The sequence below is a fragment of the Miniopterus schreibersii genome (genome assembly GCF_964146895.1).
Source record: "Miniopterus schreibersii genome assembly, chromosome: 2".
Taxonomy (NCBI): Eukaryota; Metazoa; Chordata; class Mammalia; order Chiroptera; family Miniopteridae; genus Miniopterus; species Miniopterus schreibersii.
In genome coordinates this window covers 21440542-21464137 of record NC_138102.1, presented here as the reverse complement: position 1 = coordinate 21464137, position 23596 = coordinate 21440542, and the positions used below count along the sequence as shown (strand labels likewise).

General features: G+C 34.3%; 1 protein-coding gene across 3 annotated transcripts in view; it reads right to left on the bottom strand.

Moving 5' to 3' along the window:
• Positions 1-1418: 1418 nt before the first annotated feature.
• LOC308553267 (A disintegrin and metallopeptidase domain 3-like) overlaps positions 1419-23596 on the bottom strand; it is a 99285-nt gene continuing 77107 nt past the window's right edge. For 2 of the 3 annotated variants that reach the window (XM_081129076.1, XM_081129077.1), the window contains 4 exons: positions 14535-14652; positions 7032-7197; positions 4663-4717; positions 1430-1590 (listed from right to left, as the gene is read on the bottom strand). In XM_081129076.1, coding sequence (XP_080985202.1) covers positions 1579-1590; positions 4663-4717; positions 7032-7197; positions 14535-14652 — 351 coding nt within the window. In that variant the 3' untranslated portion in view covers positions 1430-1578. Of the gene's footprint in view, positions 1591-4662; positions 4718-7031; positions 7198-14534; positions 14653-16348; positions 16436-23596 lie in introns of all 3 variants that reach the window. The other variant, XM_081129075.1, reaches the window with a different exon arrangement.

Below are 23596 nucleotides of genomic sequence, written 5' to 3'. Positions count from 1 at the left end.
ATTAAAAATAGAATTACCTTATGGACCAGCACAACCCAACTTCTGGGTATACACACAAAAGAACTGAAGGCATGGTCTCAATTACGTATTTGTACACTCATGTTTACAGTAGCATTATTCACAATAGTTAAAAGGTGGGAGCAGCCCAAGACTGCCAAGAACACACACAGGGGAAAGGAAAATCTTTTCAATGAATGGTGTTGCAAAAACTATATACTCACGTGCAGAGAAGTGAAATTGGATCCTGATCTGACATCCTACCCCAAAATAAACTCAAACTGAATTAAAGACTTACACATAAGACCTGAAACTCTAAAATGCTGAGGAGAAAGCTCAGGTAAAAGCTTCCTGATTATGGCCGAGGCAGTGGTATTTCCATGATCCCCAAAAACACAGGCAGCAAAAGCAAAAATATACCACGGAATTGCATCAAACTAAAAAGCTCCTGCACAGCAAAAGGAATAATTAGCACACTGAAGAGACTATGTTATGCAAGGAAATATTTGTAAATTTTACACCTGATAAGGGGTTAATATAAAAAACGTATAAGTAAATCAAGTCAATAGCAAGAAAAGAAATAGCCCAATTAAAAAATGGACAATTATATAGATGTAAGTTCACAAAAGTCAAAATGTAAAACCATTTCCTCATGGCTTATTGCAGACAGGTTTGATCTCTGAGAGTTTTCTAAACTTACTCTGACAAAAGCATCACTTACCTCTTACTGGTGGGCATTTAGAAAAGGAAACTCTTAGTCTCTGTGGTGAGGTACTCCCACCCCTGACTCAGGAGCATCTCTGTGTATTGATGGGAAATCTGCAGGTCGTAATTATCTCCAGGGAAGATGATGGATTTCTAATCCATGTATACTGGTTTGAGGTATGGAAAAGTGTACCTATCTCAGTAAGAGCAAGATGGGGAGAGGGGACACTAAAGCAAGACAATCTTACCCAGAAAAGCTCAGCTTCAAGTAAAGAAAGAGCAGCAAAACCGGGTGCAGCAAAGGAAAAAAATACAGCCTAGACTGCAAGTTACATGAGGTCAAGAAAGTATCACCTGGAGACAGAACATTATGTTTGACCAGAAACTCAATTAGAGCAATTCCTTGAAGATAGAAGGGATGCTAGTGAGTCTCTGGGGGCTTGGGGCTGGCCTTACCCAGCAACACTTCAAATCCAAAGCTTGCAATGGATAGGGAGGGGAATCACAAGCTGCTGGGGAGGTAAGGGCTGTAGGTGTCCTCTTTTGAGATGGGAGCAGTTAGCACAGCCATAGGCCCTGAGGGCGGCAGCACAGGGGACAATGGAATGTTCTCACCTCGGGATGCAACAGCCTCCCATGTTCAAAAGAGGCTGAACTGCTTATTTCCTACTAAAGGGTCACAGCCTGTAGAAGAATCAACAGACACAGGCCTACATACTTTCGCTCACAGGATTTATTTTGGTTTGTGAAAGTGAAAGCCATAAGCCATAACAAAAGGAGAGAAAAGCAGATTCTTTTCATTCTTGGATCAGACCAGCTAATGGTGAGTTTCTTGGTAATATCCTTTCTCCAACCTAAGGCTTTTTGACTTATTGCTTAGTCACTGATCTAAAGAAATACAGAAAACAGAAATGTTAAGTTGTAACTTAATAAAGCTGCCTAATTTTACTATGCACCTACAACGGTAGCATTTAATTAGTGTAATAAGACACTGGTTATACCACCAAAACCTATGTCTGTGCTCTGTGAAATTTGTAAACCCATTTCTTTTTCCTGCATCCTTTGTGATAGACACATTAAAAATATATTATGCATTGGCATTTATAAGTGTCTCATTTACATAGTCTCTATGCTTCACATGGTAAAAAGAAAATCACCAGCAAGGAAACAGAGAGGAAAAGAACAATAAAAACCTGTGAGAAATAAATTGTGAGTAATTGGTCCATTTTTATCTACAGAGGAGGAGTACTCCCAGAGTTCTCCAGCAGGTGACCCACATACACATGATCAAAAGCAAGCTCATCCTTCACTCCCCTCCACAGCGTCCTTCCAGCACCAAACTGGCTCTTTCCTGCTATACAGTCATAAGTAAAAGCGATGCTAATGCACTGTATCAGAAATGGCTAAGTCTTTGTAGTCCTTTGTTATTCTACCCCAAATATATCCATCACTCACCACTTAATTGACTCTACCTCTGTTACATCTCACGAAACTTTTTCATCTTCTCTTCCAAACCTGCCCTCATCACATCTTTCCTGTGTATTCCTTACTCCCGTAGCTGCTGTGCTCATCTCCGGTGCTGGCTGAATCTGACTGAACTTTCCCCTACTTCATTCCAGCACCATGCCATGCTAAATCCCTCTCCTACCACTTGGGAAATACTCTGACGTGTTCCCATTCATATATGAGGAAATGTAAACTCCTTATCAGGGCACCCCAGACACTTGCCTTGGCTCACGGTTACCTATGTAGATTTTATCTCTCGATGTTCATGAATTTTAAAATAAATTTTAAAATGTATTAAGAGTAAAATTTAGAAACGGGTCTGGGTTTACATCTTAGCATTCCTATCTTCCAATGTTTACCAATAAACATCATTTAGGTACTTTTTTTTACACTTTGCATCCAAACTGTCAATGCCTTCTGTTGGTTCACCTTACGAATTTATTCCTAAAACCATTTTTACTATTGCTCTCTGAGCTGCCGTTCTGTTTTGTCGTGGGTTACTGCAGTAGTACTTCACTGACTGGTTTCTCTCCTTTTAGTCTCTGTCCTTGCTTCTTTCAATAAAACAGCTTTTAAAAGTGTATGTCATGTGCCTTCTGGCTAACTCTGCTCCAGACAAACTGGCATCACTGTTATTTATCAAACATTTTGACTTTTTTTCTATTGGATCATTCTTGTTTGGAAAGCTCCTGCCCAGATATATGCACGAATAGCTCTGCCAGCTGCATTCCTGTGTAATATAGCGTTGATTTATAGCTGAAATGGAAACGCTCTATCTTTATGGATGTCTGCTTTCACACTTTGCCAAAATAAGGGCAGTGAGATTGATGATCAGCTATTTAAATTCTTTTTAAAAGGAACCTTGAGACTTTGTGTATGAGGTGTCTCTCTGACATCCATTACTTGCCTGCACTCTCTCTTGCTGTGCCATATCCTTTGCATTTAAATTAAAGCCTCATGTGAGATGAACTTGTAAGTCCATGAGAGTCTTTCTAATATCTAAACTGGATAAATATTTTCACCTCCTTCAATTCTTTGCTTACATATTTCTTGTTCAATTGGGCCTACCTAGTCAACCATTTAAGAAAAAAATGACTATCGAATTCCTTCATCAACATCAACTCTTCCAATTACCCCTACTGCCCTAATCTTTCCCATCTGATTAATCAATGTCAATCCACTATATGATCAACTTATGAAATGTGTTTATTGCTTATGGACTGACTGCCTAACCCACTATTTCAAATTTTTGAGGCAAGATCTTAAAATAACCATAAAGTAGTGGTGGCAGAAGATGGCTGCAAAAAAAAAAAAAAAAACCAAGAAAAAAATATAAACCAAAGGAAACTATTGCATTTATGACTTAAGAGTTTGAAGAAATCAGAGGAATGGCAAGATCAGTAAGTATATTGCTCTAGGATAAAATGACTGAAGTTGGGTGGCAGCGATTAATTGAAGGGAAAACAACCCAGCATGAGGATGGACTGTGACTGGAGGATGTGAGAGGAAGACAGTGACCCAAGTGCCAAAATCCTCACCTAAGATGTGGATTTTCATAGAATAATTAAAGAAGAAGTAGGGATAGGTCTAGTCAGAAATAAGATTAATTTCATTCAGGGTAGGAGTTATAAATTTGTTCTCTGTGGCAGATAAGGAAACAGATCCATTGACTTAACTCTCTCAAACTCAGATACGGAAGAATGGCACATACGCTTCTGGATGAATTCTGACCTCACTCTTGGATGAATGTTTGAATCCTTCTATGTACTCCAAGAGATAGGTCTAATATGTGAAAGATCATGGTTTCTTTATACATATAAGTTAAAATTTGATAAATATTTGCAGATGCCTACTTTATTCCATCTTATAGCAAATAATTGCCTTTCTGCCTTGGAGAGTGCATGTAGCATTCACATATCAGGCTATATGAGTCAAGATTGTGGAATTATTAGTTTGAACCCTTGAGTCTGATTGTCTTAAAATCGAACTCCAAGAATTCCTAAAATTCTATACACATGGGGAATTATTTAAATTCTTATGTCTATTTTCTCATTTATGAAACAAGAATAACCATAACCATGGAATCTTAATGAGGAAGAAATATAAATGTTTGGAAACAATCTATGTAATTCTACCAACTGGAACCTTAAGTGAGTGAGCAGGATACATGACAACTCATAACTATTTTAAGAATATATTTAAATCTCTCCAAAGTCATTCCTATTTCAAGAAGATAAACAGCTGACAAATCTCTAATACTTGTTAACATTAACTATTTCTAAAGAGTATAAAGCAATGCTTGAGTTAGCTTTTGTTTTAGTATGTGATATTGACAAATAGGAGTGATGAGGGTGAAACGGAAAAAATAGGTCTCATACTGAGGTATTATTAAAGATTAAAAAAAAAACTATTTCAGCATGTTATTTTATCAATAGTTTGATTCTTTCATTTCACCTTTGACTCTGTGTATGACTCATTGCTGTTAGTCTTGCTGCCTTCTGACATAGATCTGTATAAGAGAAATAACATTAGTTTTATGTTTAGGAAACTTTGTAATCTTAAAATCAAGAAAAGTAACAATGGTATATTTATACTAATTACTCAAACAATCTATACCAAGACCCGCTTTGCTTCCCATATTCCACTCAGTGATCCCATATTTCTAATGTTGATCTAACAACTAAATATGTTAAGCATATATAATTTTAAACTAAAAATGATCCTCTATTTTCTCTATCTTCTCTACAAGGAAGGCAATAGGTATATTAACATGTCTATGACAGTGTACCTCCAAAGTTAAAAAGGTAATTTACATGCAAATTCTCAAATTCTTAACTTATTACCTTTCCAGTTATGATATTTCTATCAAAAACTATGTAAATAACTTTCTCACTTTCATTAATGAGGTCATTAGTGAGGCCTCTATGTCTTTCAGTTACATTTAGTTACATTTGGTGGTATTTTAGTCTTCATTTTTTTCTTTGGAAAACTCCAATATCTACACAGTTCCTGTCGAAGAGAAATGTCATGGTGCCCAGGTCTCTGCTACGTGACTACAGTTCCTTGGCCATGGGGTAATAAAGTCAGGTTGGAACACCTAACTCAGGGTTATAAATCCAGACAGAACACAGGTTGATTTTAGGCACACTTCCACACCCACTTCCTCCTGTCTCTTGATTATGTAAATAAAAAGGCATTGGTTTGGAAACAGATTATTGGTATTTTACTTGAAAACGAATCTAGACAAAGTTTAGATTGCTATCCTCTGCTATGTGCAAACAGAGCAGTCATTTTTCAGGTAATGGACACAAGAAGAGATGATGTCAATCATAAAGCCTTACAGTGATGGAATGACATAGTTGCTGAACCTGCAGTTCATTATACCGCCCATTGGTGCTTCAGCTCTACATCATTTCTTTCTTTTTTTTTTTTTTAAATATGTCTTTACTGATTTCAGAGAGAGGAAAAGAGAGGGAGAGAGAGAGATCGAAACATCAGTGATGAGAAAGTCGTTGATGGAGCCCGTAACCGGGGCACGTGCCCTGACTGGGAATCGAACCCCAATCACCTAGATCCTAGGTCGATGTTCAACCGCTGAGCTACGCCCAGCCGGGCTACATCATTTCTTACCCTTGCAACCCTGAACCCACCTAGTGTTGCTCTAACACTTAGACTGTCATGACCAGTTTTAGTTATTTATGATCAGTCATTCCCTATTACAACATCTCATTTAAAAGTCAGGTTTACTTCCAGCAACTATTCAGATTTGTCCAAGAAGTCTTAAGTAAGACACAAGAAGACTTAGGCCAGATATTCATTCAGGTCAATTTATAATAATTTGATGATTATGTAAATGTCTACATCAATCAGGCAGAATACTACACTGAATTTAACTAGTTCCTTCTAACTTGTTTATAAATAAAATTAACTAACTTAGGAGATCGACGTGTTGACGAAGATTTTCTATCATTATTTTATTTATCTCTCCAAAAGTAAGAAAGAGAACCACTTTCCTTTATCATGGAATAAAGAGACCCACTTATTTATATTTCATTCTGCATTCTCATTTTCTTTTCTTTTCTTTTTTTAAAAAATATATCTATTGATTTCAGAGAGAGGAAAGGAGAAGGGGGGAGAGAGGTAGAAACATCAATGGTGAGAGTCATTGATCGGCTGCAGCCCACAACCCGGGCATGTGCCCTGACCAGGAATCGAACCCCTATGGCCTGGATCCTAGGTCGACGCTCAACTGCTGAGCCTCGCCCGGCCAGGCTGCATTCTCATTTTCTTGAATAGTCACTAATCAAGTTGCAGTGTGTATTGGTGTTACTGTTAAAGAAAAAAGCTGTGCAAGTACCTTAATTCTAACTTCAGAAACACGTGAGCAATATTAATTATGTATAAACTGGGCAGTATCCTGTGTTATCTCCCTCATTCTGTGCTATCTTGTATTTTTCTTAACTTCTACATATACTGTACACAAAATTTGCTTCCGTATCTCTATTGATCTCCTTGGTATACCAGAATGTGGGGTTGCTTGGAAAATAGAAAAAACCTCCTAAAACAATTATAGCCAAGTAGTTTTCTATTTGAAAGGCACTGAGGATTTACTGAGTAGCTTCAGTTGTCCCTGGGCCCATGTGCACATGAAGGATACCTACCTGCCTGAAATCTGAAAAAATAAAATTATATACTAAGACTCAATATTTCGACAAATCAATCCAACCCATCCCAGAATTTCTGCTTGTAATATCCTGAATTACATTTGAATTCTTCTCACAATGCATTTTAATATAAACATGAGAAGTAATAAGTTTACTTACCCTTCACTTACTGTTTCCTCTCTTTTCCAAAATTTCATTTTATTCCATTTAAGAGCAATGATGGCAATTAACATAAGGCCAGTTAGAAAAATGCAGAAACTGATAAAGAGACCATTTTTTTGAGCAGCAGTACGTGGTTCTTTTATAGGCAAGCTTACAATTTTTCCTGAAAACATGAGAGTACCATTTAACATTTTCAAAAATTATATTCAAAGCATATTAGAATTTTAATTTATAAAAATTTGTGATTCTAATAATGCAGTCATGGAATGAATAAAATTAAGTTTAATAGTATTTTCCAATATTCTGTAACTTTGCCATAAAGTGCTTTACATAATTATGTCACTCTACATATATCAATATCACTCTCATACTTTATTTTAAATCATTACATGTATAATTTTTATTTTTGTTTTAATTCTAATACATTTTATCATATTCCCTTCTGTGAACTGCTGCTGAGCACATATGAAATTGATATTACTACCTAATAGTTTCTTCTATTGAAAATATAGAACATACAAAAGAACCATTTAAAAAAATGATTTAATGAAAAATTATTGACATAACTGAAGGTGAATTGTAAAGCACAATTAATGATAGTAAACTAGGTTAAGTTTTCATATTATCTGTATAAAGTGATATTGTCTTAACTTTGATTATGTTAGAAAAATAGATATTCCCTAGGTGTTAGAAGACATTTCTGAAAAATTTTTAAATCTATGGAAACTTGGTCCAATTTAACAAAAGAAATAATCTAGACAATTAAAATACAGAAAACTAAATTAAGCAATCAGAATTACCACCAACATAACTGTGATAACATTAAATGTAAACAAAATTAATGCCCCAAGTAGGAGAAAAGTTCAATAACTTTAAAACACACACAGTCCAATTACATGTTGATAAGAAGTGATTTAACTGAAATAAAGTGATTCAGAATGTTTTATGTATTAGAGGAAATAAATTGTCAAGTATATGCAAAAATATTGAAATCATGCAAATAGGCAGCAGTCTTACACTATGGTAGAACTCAAGACTTTTAAAACTCTCCTTTCCCTGCTACATCCATCAGAAAAGGTCAGTTCTCCATTAGTCCAAGTTCAAAATATCGTATTGGAAGTAGATCTTTCTTCTCATGTACTAAAGGCTAATTAAAGAAATTGCACCTACTTATTGAATTGAGAGATGTCCATTACCCTAAGGAAGAATGGTAAGGCTTCCACTTTAGCTATGATGGACTTTTTCCATTAAATGGTGCCAATCCAGCTCTCTTACAATAAAAATATAAAACAAGACAATCTACATGAAGGAAATGATTTCTGGAAGTCAACAGGAAATGCAAAACTATACCTGAAGGAAGGAAAATCTGATGTTGACTTTATGAAAATTCAGTTCTACCTTTGGAGAATTTGCTGATCTCAGCAGACAATTAGAGTCCTAGGCAAAGTATAGCATTTCACAGAGGTAAGGAGGCAAAGGACAGAGTTCACAGCAGCAGAAATGGCTGGATCTGCAGGGTGCAGCACTGGAGAGACAATTGCTCTGTAGATTAGGGACCCCGGAAGTGTTGTGATAGCCTCCCAGGTGTCCTTTGGTAGAGATACAACCTGAAGCTAACCAAACTGCAGCTCCTGCTGAGTTGAGATTGAAAATGAGATACTAGAGCTTGAGCAGTGCTGGAAAAAGCACCGAGAACATCCCAATTTCTCCACATCCTCACTAATAACATGGTGCCTGTATTATTATTATAATCAACCAAAGGAGGGCAAATGAGTATCTCATGTGGTTTTGATTTACATTTTCCTAAAATGTTGAGCACATTTTCATGGCTTTATGAGGTATTTTTATATCTTCTATGGAGATATGTTTACTTAAACTCCTCATTTTTAATTGGGTGGTTGTTTTGTATGGATTGTAAGGGTTATTTATGTATTCTGGATACACAATGTTGCATAGCAGATAAAAGATTTGCAAATATTTTCACCCATTCTGTAGTGTCTTTCACTTTCTTGGTTATATCCTTTGCAGTACAAAAGTTCTTAATTTTAATGAAGTTAAATCAACCTCTTGTTTCTTTCTTTGCTTGTGCTTTGGTGTCTTCTATAACATAGCCTATGCCAAGGTCACAAAACTATACTTGTGTGTACTGTTTTATAAATTTAGCTCTTCTGTTTGGATCTATGATCCATTTCGTTATTTTTTTTGTGAGGTTGTGATGTATCAATCTAACTTCTTTTTCTGCATGTTGATACCTACTTTTCCCAACACTGCTTGTTGAGAAGACCATTCTATCCTCCACTTAATTGACTTGACATCTTGTCAAAAATTAATGATTTTAATTAATGACTATTTATTTCTGGACTCAGCTTTTTATTCCATTGAGCTATATGTTATCCTTATTCTTAGGACAGTACCACACTGCCAATTCTTTTTGCTCTGTAATATGTTTTGAAATTGAGAAATACGTTTTCACTTTCAAATTTTCTTGAAAACCTAGTTTTGAATTTCTGCCTGCCTTCTGGGATCAGCTTGTCAATTTTTGCAAAAAAGACAACTTGGGTTTGTTAATGATTGTATTGAATATTTATCTCAATTTGTGAAGTAATTTTGCATTAACAATATTGAGACTTCCAATACATTAGATGTCTTTACATTTATCTAGATCTTTTAATAATATAATTGGCTTTCAGTGTGTATCTTATACATCTTTGCATAACATTACTTCTAAATATTATATTATTTTTGGTGATATCAAAATGGAATTCTTCTAATTGAATTTTTATTGTGGTAAAATGCACAACAAATAAAATTTATTATTTTAAACATCTTTAAGTGTACATTCATTGGCATTATGCACATTAACATTGTTGTAAATCCATTACCACCATAAAACTTCAGCCTTTTTATTACCTCAAACTGAAACTCTTCATCCTTTAAACATTAATGTGCCATTTTCCCCTCCCCACCACCCCTGAAAACTGCCATTTTATTTTCTCTCTCTGAATTTGACTAATGACCTCATAAATGCAGAATCATTCAGTATCACATCCAGCGTGTGACTGGCTTTTTAGTTAGCATAACATCTTCAAGTTCCGTCCATGTTGTAGCCTATGCCAGAATTTCATTCCTTTTTAAAGTTAAGTAATATTCCATTGTATGAATATAACACATTTTGTTTCCCCATGTGTCTGTGAATGGGCATTTGGGTGTTTCCACCAATTGTCTATTGTGAATAAGACTGTATGAACGTGGCTGTACAAGTGTCTGTTTGAGGTCATGGTTTCGATACTTTGTGGTATATACCTAGCACTGGAATTGCAGGATAATAAGGTAATTCTGTGTTTAATCTTTTAATGAACTACTCCGCTATTTTCCACAGAGGCTGCATAATAATAACTTTATATTCCACCAATGGTACACAGGGGCTCCAATTTCTTTGTATCCTCTTCAACACTTAGCATTTTCTCAATTTTTTGACAACAGCCATCCAACTAGTTTTTAATTAGTATCTCGTAGGTTTGACCCAAAATTCCCTAACAATTAGTGATACTGAGCATCTTTTCATGTCCTTGCTGGCCATATGGGTACCTTCTTTGGATAAATGTTTACAATTGAATTGTTTAATGGGGTTGTTTCATTGTTGTTGTGTTATAGGAGTTCTTTACATATTATGGATATTAATATTTCATCAGATATATAATTGCAAAGATTTTCTCCCATTACCTGGTCTACCTTTTCACTTTGTTGATAGTGCTCTTTGTTGGAAACAGTTTTTAATTATGGTAAATTCAAATGTATCTACTTCTGTTTTCTTTATTTTTGGTGACATGTCCAAGAAATTATTGCAAAACCAAAAAGTTTTGCATATTTCTGCTGTTTTCTTCAAAGAATTTCATAATTTTAGCTCTCACATTCAAATTTCTGATCCATTTGTAGTTAATTTTTTTACATGGTTTAAGTAAATGTCCAAGCTTATTCTCTTGCTTGTTGCTATTTACCATCCCAATGCCATTTGCTGAAAAGACTGTCCTTTTCCCACTGAACGGACATGGCATCATGTGGAAAATCATTAGTCCACATACATGAGGGTTTATGTCTGGGTTCCCAATTTTATTCCATTGGAAAATTTCAGTTTTCTGATTTTGTTGCCCAAAGAAATATAATAGCTTCAAAGAAGGTCCAAAAGAGCTTTGGAGTCAATTCTTTCATTATTTTAGCTTCTATTGAACACAATTGAGAATTTAGAAATTTTATTTTACTGCCATAGTGATAAAGAAAAAAGTATTGATGGAGGAAGACATTTTACAATTTAAAATCAGACAAATGTAGAGAAAGAGAGAGCAGAAGAGACTTTTTGCTAAAAAAAGGATATAAAGATGCCAAAATAACATATTAAATATATTTAACATCATTACCCATTAGGGAAGTGCAAATTAAAACCACAATGAGGTATTATTATACACCGAATTGAATGGCTTAAAAGTACGTGGTGGGAATGCCAAAAGTTGGTCATTCAGATATTTTTGATGTAAATGTCAAATGGTCAGCCACTCTGGAGCAGTTTGGCAGTTACTTTTAAAATTATAAAAGGTGCCCGGCCAGTATGGCTCAACGACTGAGCATCAACCGATGATCCAGGAGAGTGCAGTTCGATTCCTGGTCAGGGCACATGCCCGGGTTTGTGGGCTGAATCCCCAGTGGGAGGCATACAGGAGGTAGCTGATCAATGACTCTCTCTCATCATTGATGTTTCTATCTCCCTCTCCCTAAAATCAATAAAAATATGAAAAATAAATGTAACTATAAAAGGCTTAGTATCAACCGAGCAATTTCACTCTTGGGCATGTTTCCCATTGAATTTAAAAAATTACATTTATTCAGAATATTCCACATAAGTATTCATCGCAGATCTATTCATAATAGTTAAAAATTGGCAGCCAGCCAAATGTCCTTCAGTGGGTGAATAATTAAATTTTGATACATCCACACAAAGAAATACTAATTATCAACTTAAAAAAAATGAAGTACTCACATATGCAACAACTTACATTCAGTTCATGAAATTTATGCAAGAGAAAAAGCCAATCTTTAAGAGACACAAACTGTATGAATGCATTTATATAACATTCTCTAAATAACGTACTTAGGGAGACAGAGAAGTCTAATGGTTGCCAAGAGTTAGGAAGGGGAGAAAAAAAGGTCAGTGTAGCTGTAAAAAGGAATAATACTAGTTTAGTGATGATACTAAACTACAGTTCTGCATCTTCATTGTGGTGGTGACTACACCAATTTGAAAGTGTTTCCATTGATGAAGGCTGACTAAAGGGTACACGGAACTTCCTCCTACCTTTCTTTGCAATTTACTGTGAATCTGTCATTATTTTAACTTAAATTTAAGTAAAAGCCCAATTAGACATCATTACACATCTAAAACTGGAAAAACAAAATTGAACAAAACAACAATAACACCCACAACATCAAGTGTTTATGAAGGGCATATATCTATGCAGAAAAACTGTATCTCTCATTAATGAATGGGGGGAAGGAAAAATGGTACAGCCAGTTTTGAATATAGCTTGGCTGTTTCTTATAAAATTAACAGTCCACGCACTAAAAAAAAAAAAAAATACACTTAGTAAATGACCCAGCAATCTCACTACTAGGTGTTTACCCATCAAAAAGTGAGAATATATGTATATTCTATACATATATGTATATTCTATAAGTATATTACATAAATTATATTAAATCCTACATGCACATTTATATCAGCTTTATTCTTAATTGCCAAAATCTTGAAAAAACACAAATAACCTTTAATGGGTGAGTCTATAAGCAAACTAGAGGACATCTTTTCAATACAAGGCAGGTTAAAAATAAAAATAAATGAACTATTAAAACATATGACAACAGGAATGAATCTCAAATGCATATGACATTCTGGAAAAGAGAAATCTCTAGGGACAGAGAACAGGTCATTGTTTCCTAGGAATTAACACTAGGGGACCACTGCAAAGGGAAAGCCAGAGGGAGGATTTGAACTGATAGGTCTATTGTGTATCATGTGACAATTGATGGGAACAAAAGTCTGTTCATTTTTCCTATATCCATAGAATTGAATACCACAAATCTTAATGTGTATACATTTTTTTAAAAGCCAAATATGTTTAATAAAAAATAAATATTGAAAAAGAGAAAATGGCTAAAACATTTTTCAAAATTTCCAAGAATACATCAACCTACAGATTCAAGAATCTCAGCCAACCCAAACAGGATAAATTCAAAGAAAAACACATCTTGGTCAATCATGGTGAAACTGTAGAAAATGAAATATAGAAAATAAATCCGAAACTCAGACAAAGAATAAAAGAATAATTATATTATTGAAATGTATAATAAGAATGACAGCTGTATTCTCATCAGAAAATGGAAGCCAGGATACAATGTGATTACATCTTTGAACTGCTGAGAGTAACAATTCCTAACTTAGAAATCTACTTCCAGTGAAAATACCCTTCATGAATTTAGACATTCTAAAAACATTTTAAAGACAAACAAAGGCTGAAATTTAAAAAATAAATAAATAAAGACAAACAAAGGCTGAAACATATGGTCACTGCAAGATAGATACAAAAAAGAGAAATACAAAAGGAAGTTTTTCAAGCTGAAAGGAAATGACCCATATGGAAATCTGAATTTGCTGGAAGAGCTGAAAAGCCCTAAAAAACAGTAAATATGTGGGCAAATGTAAATATTTATATTTAAAAATCTTTAACATTCTATTAGCTACCTAAGGCAAATAATAATGCATCGTCAGTTTTATAACATAATATATAAATGAAATATAAAACAAAAGTGCCGATGATTGCAAGATATTAATGGAATGAAACTCTTATGAGATTTATACATTGTGAGGTTTAGAAAAACCAAATACACTACATTTACTCATGAATGTTCACCAAATAAATGGAAAAGTGTTTTATACCATCTACTCTCCATGTGCTATGGGTGTGAAAGATTTGAGCATTTTTACCTTTCTACATACAGAATGGTTAACTTAAAAATGCAACTTAGTTATGAACTAGCACATCATAATAGTTAAGATCCTTGGAATATAAACTATATAACAAAACTATCCCCTATTCTATAATTTAATAACACCAATCAAGAAAACTCTGCCATATAAATAGAAATGTTTGGGTAACCGTGGTTAAAATTAAGGAGACACCTATTAAAATGTTCACGTCTAGATGTGAATTAAAAGTGTATATAAAATTTTTATTGACAGTATCATTTAGAGTAGAGCTGCACTGTGTAACAGAGTAGCCACAAATGGCTATTTAAGTTTAAATTAAATAAAGTAAAATAAAATGGAAATTTTAGTTCCTTAGTTGCACTTTCCACATGCTAGGTGCTCAACAGCCACATCAACAGAGGAGATGTAGAACATTTCTGTAAGTGCAGAAAGTTCTGTTGGAACACACCGATCAAGATACTAACCTTCGGATAAAAGCCAAAACCCATCATCAATGCTTCCTCCTGGTGATGATGGTATTAACTCACAAGATGGAGGAGTAAATCCAGCGTCACAATGACAATGGTTGTTAGTGTTGCAAACCTAAAACCAAAACCAAATGAAAAATAACAATATTATACAATAAAAAATTAAATGCATTATTTGTCATTGTTAGTCAGTGTACATTATTAAATATTATAATTTAGTATATTACATATAGTGTTTATTTTAATGTGCAAATAATTCTAAAATAAAGTTTAATAAAGTAAATGTCCATGCAGCATCTTTTTAAATGTCACAGAGATTTTCTATTATTTGTCTCTTGTGTTTTTAAATAAAAGTAGGTAACATATTGGATACAACTGAAATATCTTATTCTAGAAGGGCATAACATTATGAGGCTAGATGTTATAAAATTGTGGGAGTTTAAATTTATTGTGAATTGTGGTGGATAAAAAAATAGTTAAGAGAAGAGCCAACCTTTAGCAAAAAAAATATGGGAGTAAAAAAACTAAAGGAAGAACTTGCTTAAACAGACATAAATAGCAAAAAATTATTTTGCTAGAAAATATCTATAAATGTGAGCTGGTGAAGGAATTGAAAGAAGGGTCAGAAGCAGACTAGAGAATCTAGAAGTAGGGTCATGCAAAAATTGAAATAAAATTAAATAAAGAAGAGAAGAATCAGAAAATAAACTGTAAATAATAGGACATTTAAGTTATCTGGGAGAAAATTTTGAATCAAGACACACAGACACGCTCTTTCCTGGGTTACTTCATATAATATATGAAGCATCAATATGGTGGAAGACACTAGTCACACATGTAAAGCCAAAGGCATGCTTGGAAACCTTCCAAAGTTTCCAAAATTTCTATAACCTAGTAGATAATTGCACATTGGGTGGGCAAATAGAAATGCAAATGGGAAATATGACCATACAAACATAATTAAGAACTGTATCATTAATTATTAAATAAGTGCAAATTAACAATAGATTTACCATGGTAGAAGAGATTAAAGAACAGAGAAACTAGTCTGGCCAGAATTAGAGGAAATGCACCTTTTCATACATGAAAAGTGGGAGCAAAAACTGGTATACTGTTTCTTGAAGGCAATACAATATTACAGAAAATATTAATGGTACATACATTTGGCCTATCAGATTTTATTGTTAACAATTTAGGAAATCATATAAATATGCAAAGATGAATGTATAACAATGTCCATTGCACTACTATTTATAATAATTAAGTAAAAATTAACATTGTACCAAATTCCAGTAGTGAATGACTTCAAATATAGTGTGGGACAGACATACAGGCAACAAATTGAAGCCATGAAAGGGTGGAAAAGATCAGAATAGACAAGAAACTCTGCTTTCACAAAAATATTAGACTATAAAAAATATGTGTAATATAAATATATTGTGCATGTGTAAATATATTTCAGTAACAAACACTCAATAATAAACAATTTTATATGTATATATAATTGCATATGTACTATGTTTAATAAATCTATTCCCAAAATTTTACAATCTTGATCTTATAATACCTTGTTTTATTTTGCATTTTTCTAAAGTTCAAAGCTTAACTCATGAGACATAAAATTCTGATTAAACACATAATTCATGTATATATGTATAAAAAAATGGAAACTGCTTTCCTTATTTGAGTGCAATTTTCCATAAGAAATTTCCACATCAAATAATTCTGAACCTTATTTATTATCCTGGAAACGTTATTGACATGATTTTTTAAAAATATCTATACATAAAAATAGAGTAATTATTACGTACGCCATGTCCACCGCACAGTAATGTCGAATTACATGGTCGTGATGATATTAAGCTTGAAATTTGTACGCATTTTCGAGACATACAAACCTACAATTTTAGAAACAAGCAACAATGATGAAAAACATTAAGTGTAAAGAGCTGAGCAATTGTTCTTGGTACAAGACAGATGCACAAAACTTGTAGGTACCTATATGTAAAACATAGTAATCTGTTGAATAAAAGTGGTGAAAACAGATATCACTACCTTGTTCCTGACCTTAAGGAAAACAGATTTAGTTTTTGCCTATTGTGCCTGATGTTGTCTGTAAGTTTTTTGTACATGGTCTTTATTACGTTGTGGTATGATCCCTCTATTCCCACTTTACTGAGAGTTTTTATCATAAATAGGAGATGGATTATATCTAATGCTTTTTCTGCATCTATTGATATGATCATGTGATTTTTATCTTTCATTTGGTTTATGTGATGTATCACATTTATTGATTTGTGTATATTGTACCAATCTTGCATCCCAGAATAAATCACACTTGATCATGGTATATTATTTTTTTAACGTATTGCTGCATCTGATTTGCTCAACATTGTACTGGAAGTTCTAGCCATAGCGATCAGACAAAAAGAAGAAATAAAGGCATTCAAATTGAAACGGAAGAAGTAAAATTGGCATTATACGCAGGTGACATGATATTGTATATAGGAAACCCTAAAGAATTCATGAAAAAAACTATTAGATCTAATAAATTCAACAAAGTTGCAGGATACAAAATTAATATATTCAGAAATCAGAGGCATTCCTATACACTAATAATGAACTTTCAGAAAGAAAAACTAAGAAAACAACCCCATTTACTGTTGGTACAAAGAAAAAAAAAAAGGTATCTAGGAATAAACTTAACCAAGGAGGTAAAAGAATGGTACTTGCAGAACTATATGACATGAAAAAAAAAAAAAATTAAAGAAGATACAAACAAGTGGATGCATATACAATGTTCATGAATTGGAAGACTTAACATCATTAAAATGTCTATACTACCCAAAGTAATCTATAGATTCAATGCAATTCCTATTAAAATACCAATGGCATATTTCACAGAACTACACAAAATATTTCAAACATATATATGGAACCCAAAAAGATCCCAAATAGCCTCAGCAATCTTGAGAAAGAAAATCAAAGTTGAAGAGATCCCAATACCAATATCAAGCTATACTTGACTTGTAGTCAAGGCCACTGTAATCAAAACAGCCTGGTACTGGTACAAGAACAGGCATATAGAGCAATGAACACAACAGAGAGTCCAGGAATCAACCCATGCCTTTATGATCAAATAACATTTGACAAAGGAGGCAAGAACGTACAATGGAGTAAACACAGTCTCTTCAATCAATGGTGCTGGGAAAATTGGATAGGTATTTTAAAAATAATGAAACCACACCATCAACATAAACCATACACAAAAATGAATTCAAAATGGATAAAAGACTTAAATGTAAGTCACGAAACCATAAACATCCTAAAAGAAAACATAAGCAGTAAAATCTCAGAAATCTCTTGCAGGAATATTTTTGCCAATATGTCTCCAATGGCAAGAAAAACTCAGGAAAGATAAACAAATGGGAGTACCTCAAGCTAAAAAGTTTCTGAACAGCAAAAGAAACCATCAAAAAAAGATGAAAAAAGAACCAACTGTATGGGAAAACATATTCACCAATGATACATCCAAGAAGAGGTTAATTTTTAAACTACATAGAGAACTTATACAGCTCAACACCAGAAAAACAAACAATCCAATGAAAAAATGGGTGAAGACATGAATAGGCACTTCTACAAAGAGGACATACAGATGGCCAACAGACATATGAAAAATTGCTCAAGGTCACTAATTATCAAAGAGATGCAAATAAAAACTACAATGAGGTATTACCTCACACCTGCCAGAATGGCTACTATCAATAAATCAACAAACAACAACTGCTGGCGAGGATGTGGAGACGAGAGAACCCTTGTGCACTGCTGGTGGAAATGCAGACTGGTGCAGCCACAATAGAAAACAGTATAGAGTTTCCTTCAAAAATGAGAAATGGAACTGCCTTTTGACCCAGCAATCGCATTTCTGGAAATATACCTTAGAATCCCAAAACACCAATCAGAAAGAATATATGCATCCCTATGTTCAGAGCAGTATTACTTACAATAGCTAAAATCTGGATACATTCCAAATCAGTGCATTAAAAAAACTGTGGCATATTCACACAATGGAATACTATGCAGCTGTAAAAAAGAAGGATCTATTACCCTTTAGAAAGCGTGGATGGACCTGGAGAGTATTATGCTAAGTGAAATAAGCCAGTCAGAGAAAGTCAAATACCATATGATTTCACTAATACATCGAATCTAATAATCAAAATATACTAAGGAACAAAGGGAACCAGAAGCATGAATACCGGAACAAAATGGCTGGTGCCTAATGGCAGTGGGGGTGGAGGTGACTGGATAAAGAAGGGGAAGGAAATAGCTAAAGAATATATATGCATACCCTATGGACATGGACAATAATTTGGTAAAGGCCAAGAAAGGGGGAAGCAGGGGCTGGGTGCTGGAGGTTAGCCAAGTGTGGGGGGTAGGGGACACTTGCAATGATGTCAACAATAAAAAGAAAATGCTATTGAAAAAACATATGAATCTGGATTTTATGGCATCATTCAATAAAATAACTTATTTGATCAAATATGAAATATTGAGAATCAGATACTATTTTTCCCTTGAGGGAGCAGAGCTGTGAGTTTATTAATACTAATTGGCATAAGCACAAAAATAGCCAACTTGTACCAATCACTCGTAATGAGCTAGGAACTGTCTTAGCACTTTCTATGCATTTTTACTTAGTTTTTTCTTTTTTTTTTTAAGTTTCTTTATTTTTATTATTGAAAATATTACAGACATCCTGTTTTTATCCCCACTGAACTGATCCAATCCACTTTTAATCCATTCCACCCCCAGGCTTTCCCCATGTCAATGTCTGTGTCCATGGGTTATGCTTATAAACATATAAGTTCTTTGATTAATGTCTCCCCACCCACTCCCTCCTCCCGCCTTTCCTCTGAGATCCCTCAGTCTGTTCCATGCTTCTATGTCTCTGGATCCATTTTGTTCATCAGTTTATTTTGTTTATTATATTTCACATATGAGATCATGTGGTATTTGTCTTTCTCTGACTGGTTTATTTCACTTAGCATAATACTTTCTAGTTCCCTCCGTACTGTACCAAGGATAAAATATCCCTCTTTCTTACAGCCACATAATACTCCATGGTGTAAACGTGCCACAGCTTTTTTATCCACTCATCTACTGATGGGCACTTGGGCTGTTTCCAGATCTAATTGTAAATTGCACTGCTATGAACATAAATTCATTGTGATTGGTTTTTTGGGTTCCTTAGGATATATTCCTTTCTGAATTGGGATCACTGGGTCAAATGGCAGGTCAATTTTTAATCTTTTGAGGAAACTCCATACTGCTTTCCAAAGTGGCTGCAGCAGTCTGCATTCTCACCAGCAGTGTACCAGGGTGCCCTTTTCTCCACACCCACCTGAAGCACTTGTAGTTCATTGATTTGTTGATGGTAGCCATTCTGACAGGTGTGAAGTGATACCTCATTGTGGTTTTTATTTGCATCTCTCTGAAGATTATCGATGTTGAGCATTTTTTCATATGTCTCTTGGCCATCTGTATGTCCTCTTTAGAGAAGTGTCTATTTAGGTCCTTTGCCCATTTTTTAACTGGATTGTTTGTCTTCCTTGTGTTAAGTTGTGTGAGTTCCTTATATATTTTGGATATTAACCCTTTATCCAATGTGTCATTGGCAAATATGTTCTCCCATACAATGGGCTCCCTTTTCATTTTGTTGATGGTTTCTTTTGCTGTGCAGAAGCTCTTTATTTTGAATATAAACTAGCATATAAGATGAACAAGAGACACAAATAGTGTCCCAGAAACAGTCATACAGTTAAAAAAAAAAAAAATCCTTATATAACTAAAACCATATTTCCTATGGAAAATGCCTGTTTATGTAAGCATATTTTCTTATAGTCCTGTGTAATTTTATTTATTAATTGATTAGCTTGCATACTTTTAGACATTTACATGCCCCAAACATATTATTTTTCAAATTTGAAATGCATGTGCTGAGGAGTGCTTATATCTTCTAGAATACCCACATGTCTAGGATCAGTTTGATAAACTATTCTCCTGTTCTAAGACTTATAAATGAAAAATTCAAAGACATTTTCTATCACAATCAATATTAAGGAAACTTGCAATGCTGGAATAATGCTTATCTCCATGTAGCTTATTGTTCACTTAGTATTACAGAATTAAATTTATGAGTGTTTTGACCGTCCGGGCATCACTCAGTGGTTGAGCGTCCACCTAGGATCCAGGCGATCCGGGTTCGGTTCCTGGTCAGGGCACATGCCCGGGTTGCAGGCTAGGCAGCTGATCAATGACTTTCTCATCATTGATGTTTCTATCTCTCTCTCTTCCTCTCCTTTCCTCTCTCTGTAATCAGTAAAGATATATTTTTAAAAAAAGAAAATTTATGAGTTTTATTTAGACTTACTATTACATAATAAGGGAGACATGCTTTTCTTCATGTGGATAAATAAGAAATAACTTTGCTCTCTTTTTGTATTGATCAACCAATTGATCAATCAAGATACATGGATACATCAATTAATAGATCAATAAATTGATAATTTTTACATAGGACCCACACTAAATGAGAGGTAAAGACATCTTAACTTTCTGACCTCTCTGAAATCTTCCTTCCTTCCTTTTTTCTTCCCTTCCTTTCCTTTCCCTTTTCCCTCCATGGGGACATTGCCCATTTGGGCATGGTCTAATGGCCAGACTTTCCCATGCAGAGAATTACTGCTAGAGAAATGAATAATCTGTAAAGCCATCCAGGGCTGGTGTGACAAACCAGAGGGCTTTGAATGCATGGCTCATTTCCCCTAGAACATTAGCTGAATTCCGTTATTATGTAAGATGACAGACAACTAGTTAACTAGCATGGCAATCTTCTATAGCATTCATATGTCCAGTTCCCATATGGTTTTATTTCCATTATTGTAACTGTTACTCCTGTACATAGATATAATTTCACTCTCACTACTTTTAAGGTCTTTCTTTTAAGGTCTTTAATTTTCAAAATGTTTATTATGCTGTATCCTATCATGGATTTCACTGGATTGATCCTATCTGATGTTCTTTCAGCTTCTTTCATCTGTGGGTTTATGCCTTTTGCCAAATTTGGAAACTTTCCAGGCATTGTCTCTTCAAATACTTTTCCATCCTTAAAGTCTTTCTCCTATTATCTAGGATGGCAATGCCATGCTTATTATACCTTTTCTTATAACTCCACATGTCCCTGAGGATCTGTTTATTTTTTCACCCCATTTTCACTCTATTGTTCAAACTGGTTATCTTTTAGAGTTCTATCTTTATCTTCACTGATTATTTCTGTTGTCCCCACTCAGTTCTGAAACCATCATCACTGAGTTTTAATACACAGGGTGGGACACCAGTATGTTTACAGTTGTGAAGACAGGAAACACAGAGTTTATTTTTTGTGTTTTATTAATCATTGTATTATTTTCCAAACAACTGTAAACCTACTTTTGTCCCACTCTCCACTAGTTGGTTCTTCTTCATATCTTCTATCTCTTTGCTGGAACTTTCTATTGTTTCATTAGTTTCAAGCATGTTTACAACTGCTAATTGAAACATGTTAACGATGGTCACTTTAAATTCTTTGGAGGGTATTTCTAACATCAATGTCAACTTAGCGTTAGTTGATTTTCTTCTGCTCTTTCAAATTGAGATTTTGCTGGTTCTTGGAATTATGAGTGACTTTTGATTAAAACCTCGATATTTTGAATATTTTGTTATGAGACTTTAAATCCTGCTTAAACCTTCTCTTTTAGCAGTTCTCCTCAGGGCTCTGGAGGTGGGGAAAGGGACACTGCCTCATTATTCTCAGGTAACTTTAGAAGTATAGGTTCCACTAACACCTGAGATGAAAGGGTTCCTAATTACTGCAAGAGTCAGGAGAGTACAGGCTCTCCACTAGTCTTTTGCTCATACTCTCCTGGTAAGAATGGAGGTGTGGTTTCTCTTTGTGATTTAGCAGAAATAGAACAGTTACCGTTTAAAAGCGTACTGCTTTGCTAGGCCATTCCTTTGGCTAAAGAAGTCAGGCTTACCTGATGACTATGTTTGGTCTATGCCATTTAGCATTTCTGAATTGCTGGCTTCTCTAGTATTCAGTTTGGGTTATATGAAGAAGAAAAGGGAACTCATTACTATGTTGTTCCTTGGGTTCTGAGGTCCCTAGCTGGTCTGGCTTTTTCATTCAAGCTTTCAAAATATTCTTAGGTTTATATAACATCCAGGGTTTTTAGCTATACATAGTGGAAGGAATGGGAAAAAGCCTGTCCTGCTGTAACTTCAAATCTCTATTTAGTAGTTTTTTAATCATAATGTAATACACTTATATTCTTCTTTATATAGATTTTATTTATATCATTTAAGAAATCTTTAATTATACCAGGAACAATGCCTATTTTTTCTCTGAGGACTTTATCAAAACATTTTGATCTCTAATTCCTCCAAAATAACAATTTCCATTTTAGTCTATAGGCCAGTTTATCTATCCCTGTATCAATACTCCATTGTTTTAATTACTTTAACTTTACAATAATTCTTAATATTTAGTACAAATGTCCAGTTTCCATTTTTTCTTTAAAATTACATTGGCTATTTTGGTATTTTAGCCTTTTGCATTTCCATATAAACCTTTAAATCTGTCCTTCAGTTTCCCCCAACAACACATTTCCCCTCCACAAAAACACCTGCTGGGGTTTTGATTCTTGATAGCATCATATTCCTCAATTGATTTTTTGAGAACATAGACACATAAGTCTTCTAATTAATGAATATGGTTTATCCCTCCATTTATGTAGATCTTCTTTGCTTCTCTAGTAATGTTTTATAGTTGTCAATGTAGAGGTTGCTTGCTTATCTTTCCTGAGATCATCATAGGTTTTAGATGCTTTTGCATGCTATCAAAACCACAATATTTTGATGCTAAGGCTTCATCTAAAAACTTTATTTGTTACTTGTTATAAAGCTATAATAACTAAGACATAAAGTCACAGGGTTGCTACAATCTTGACTTGGGGGTGTCT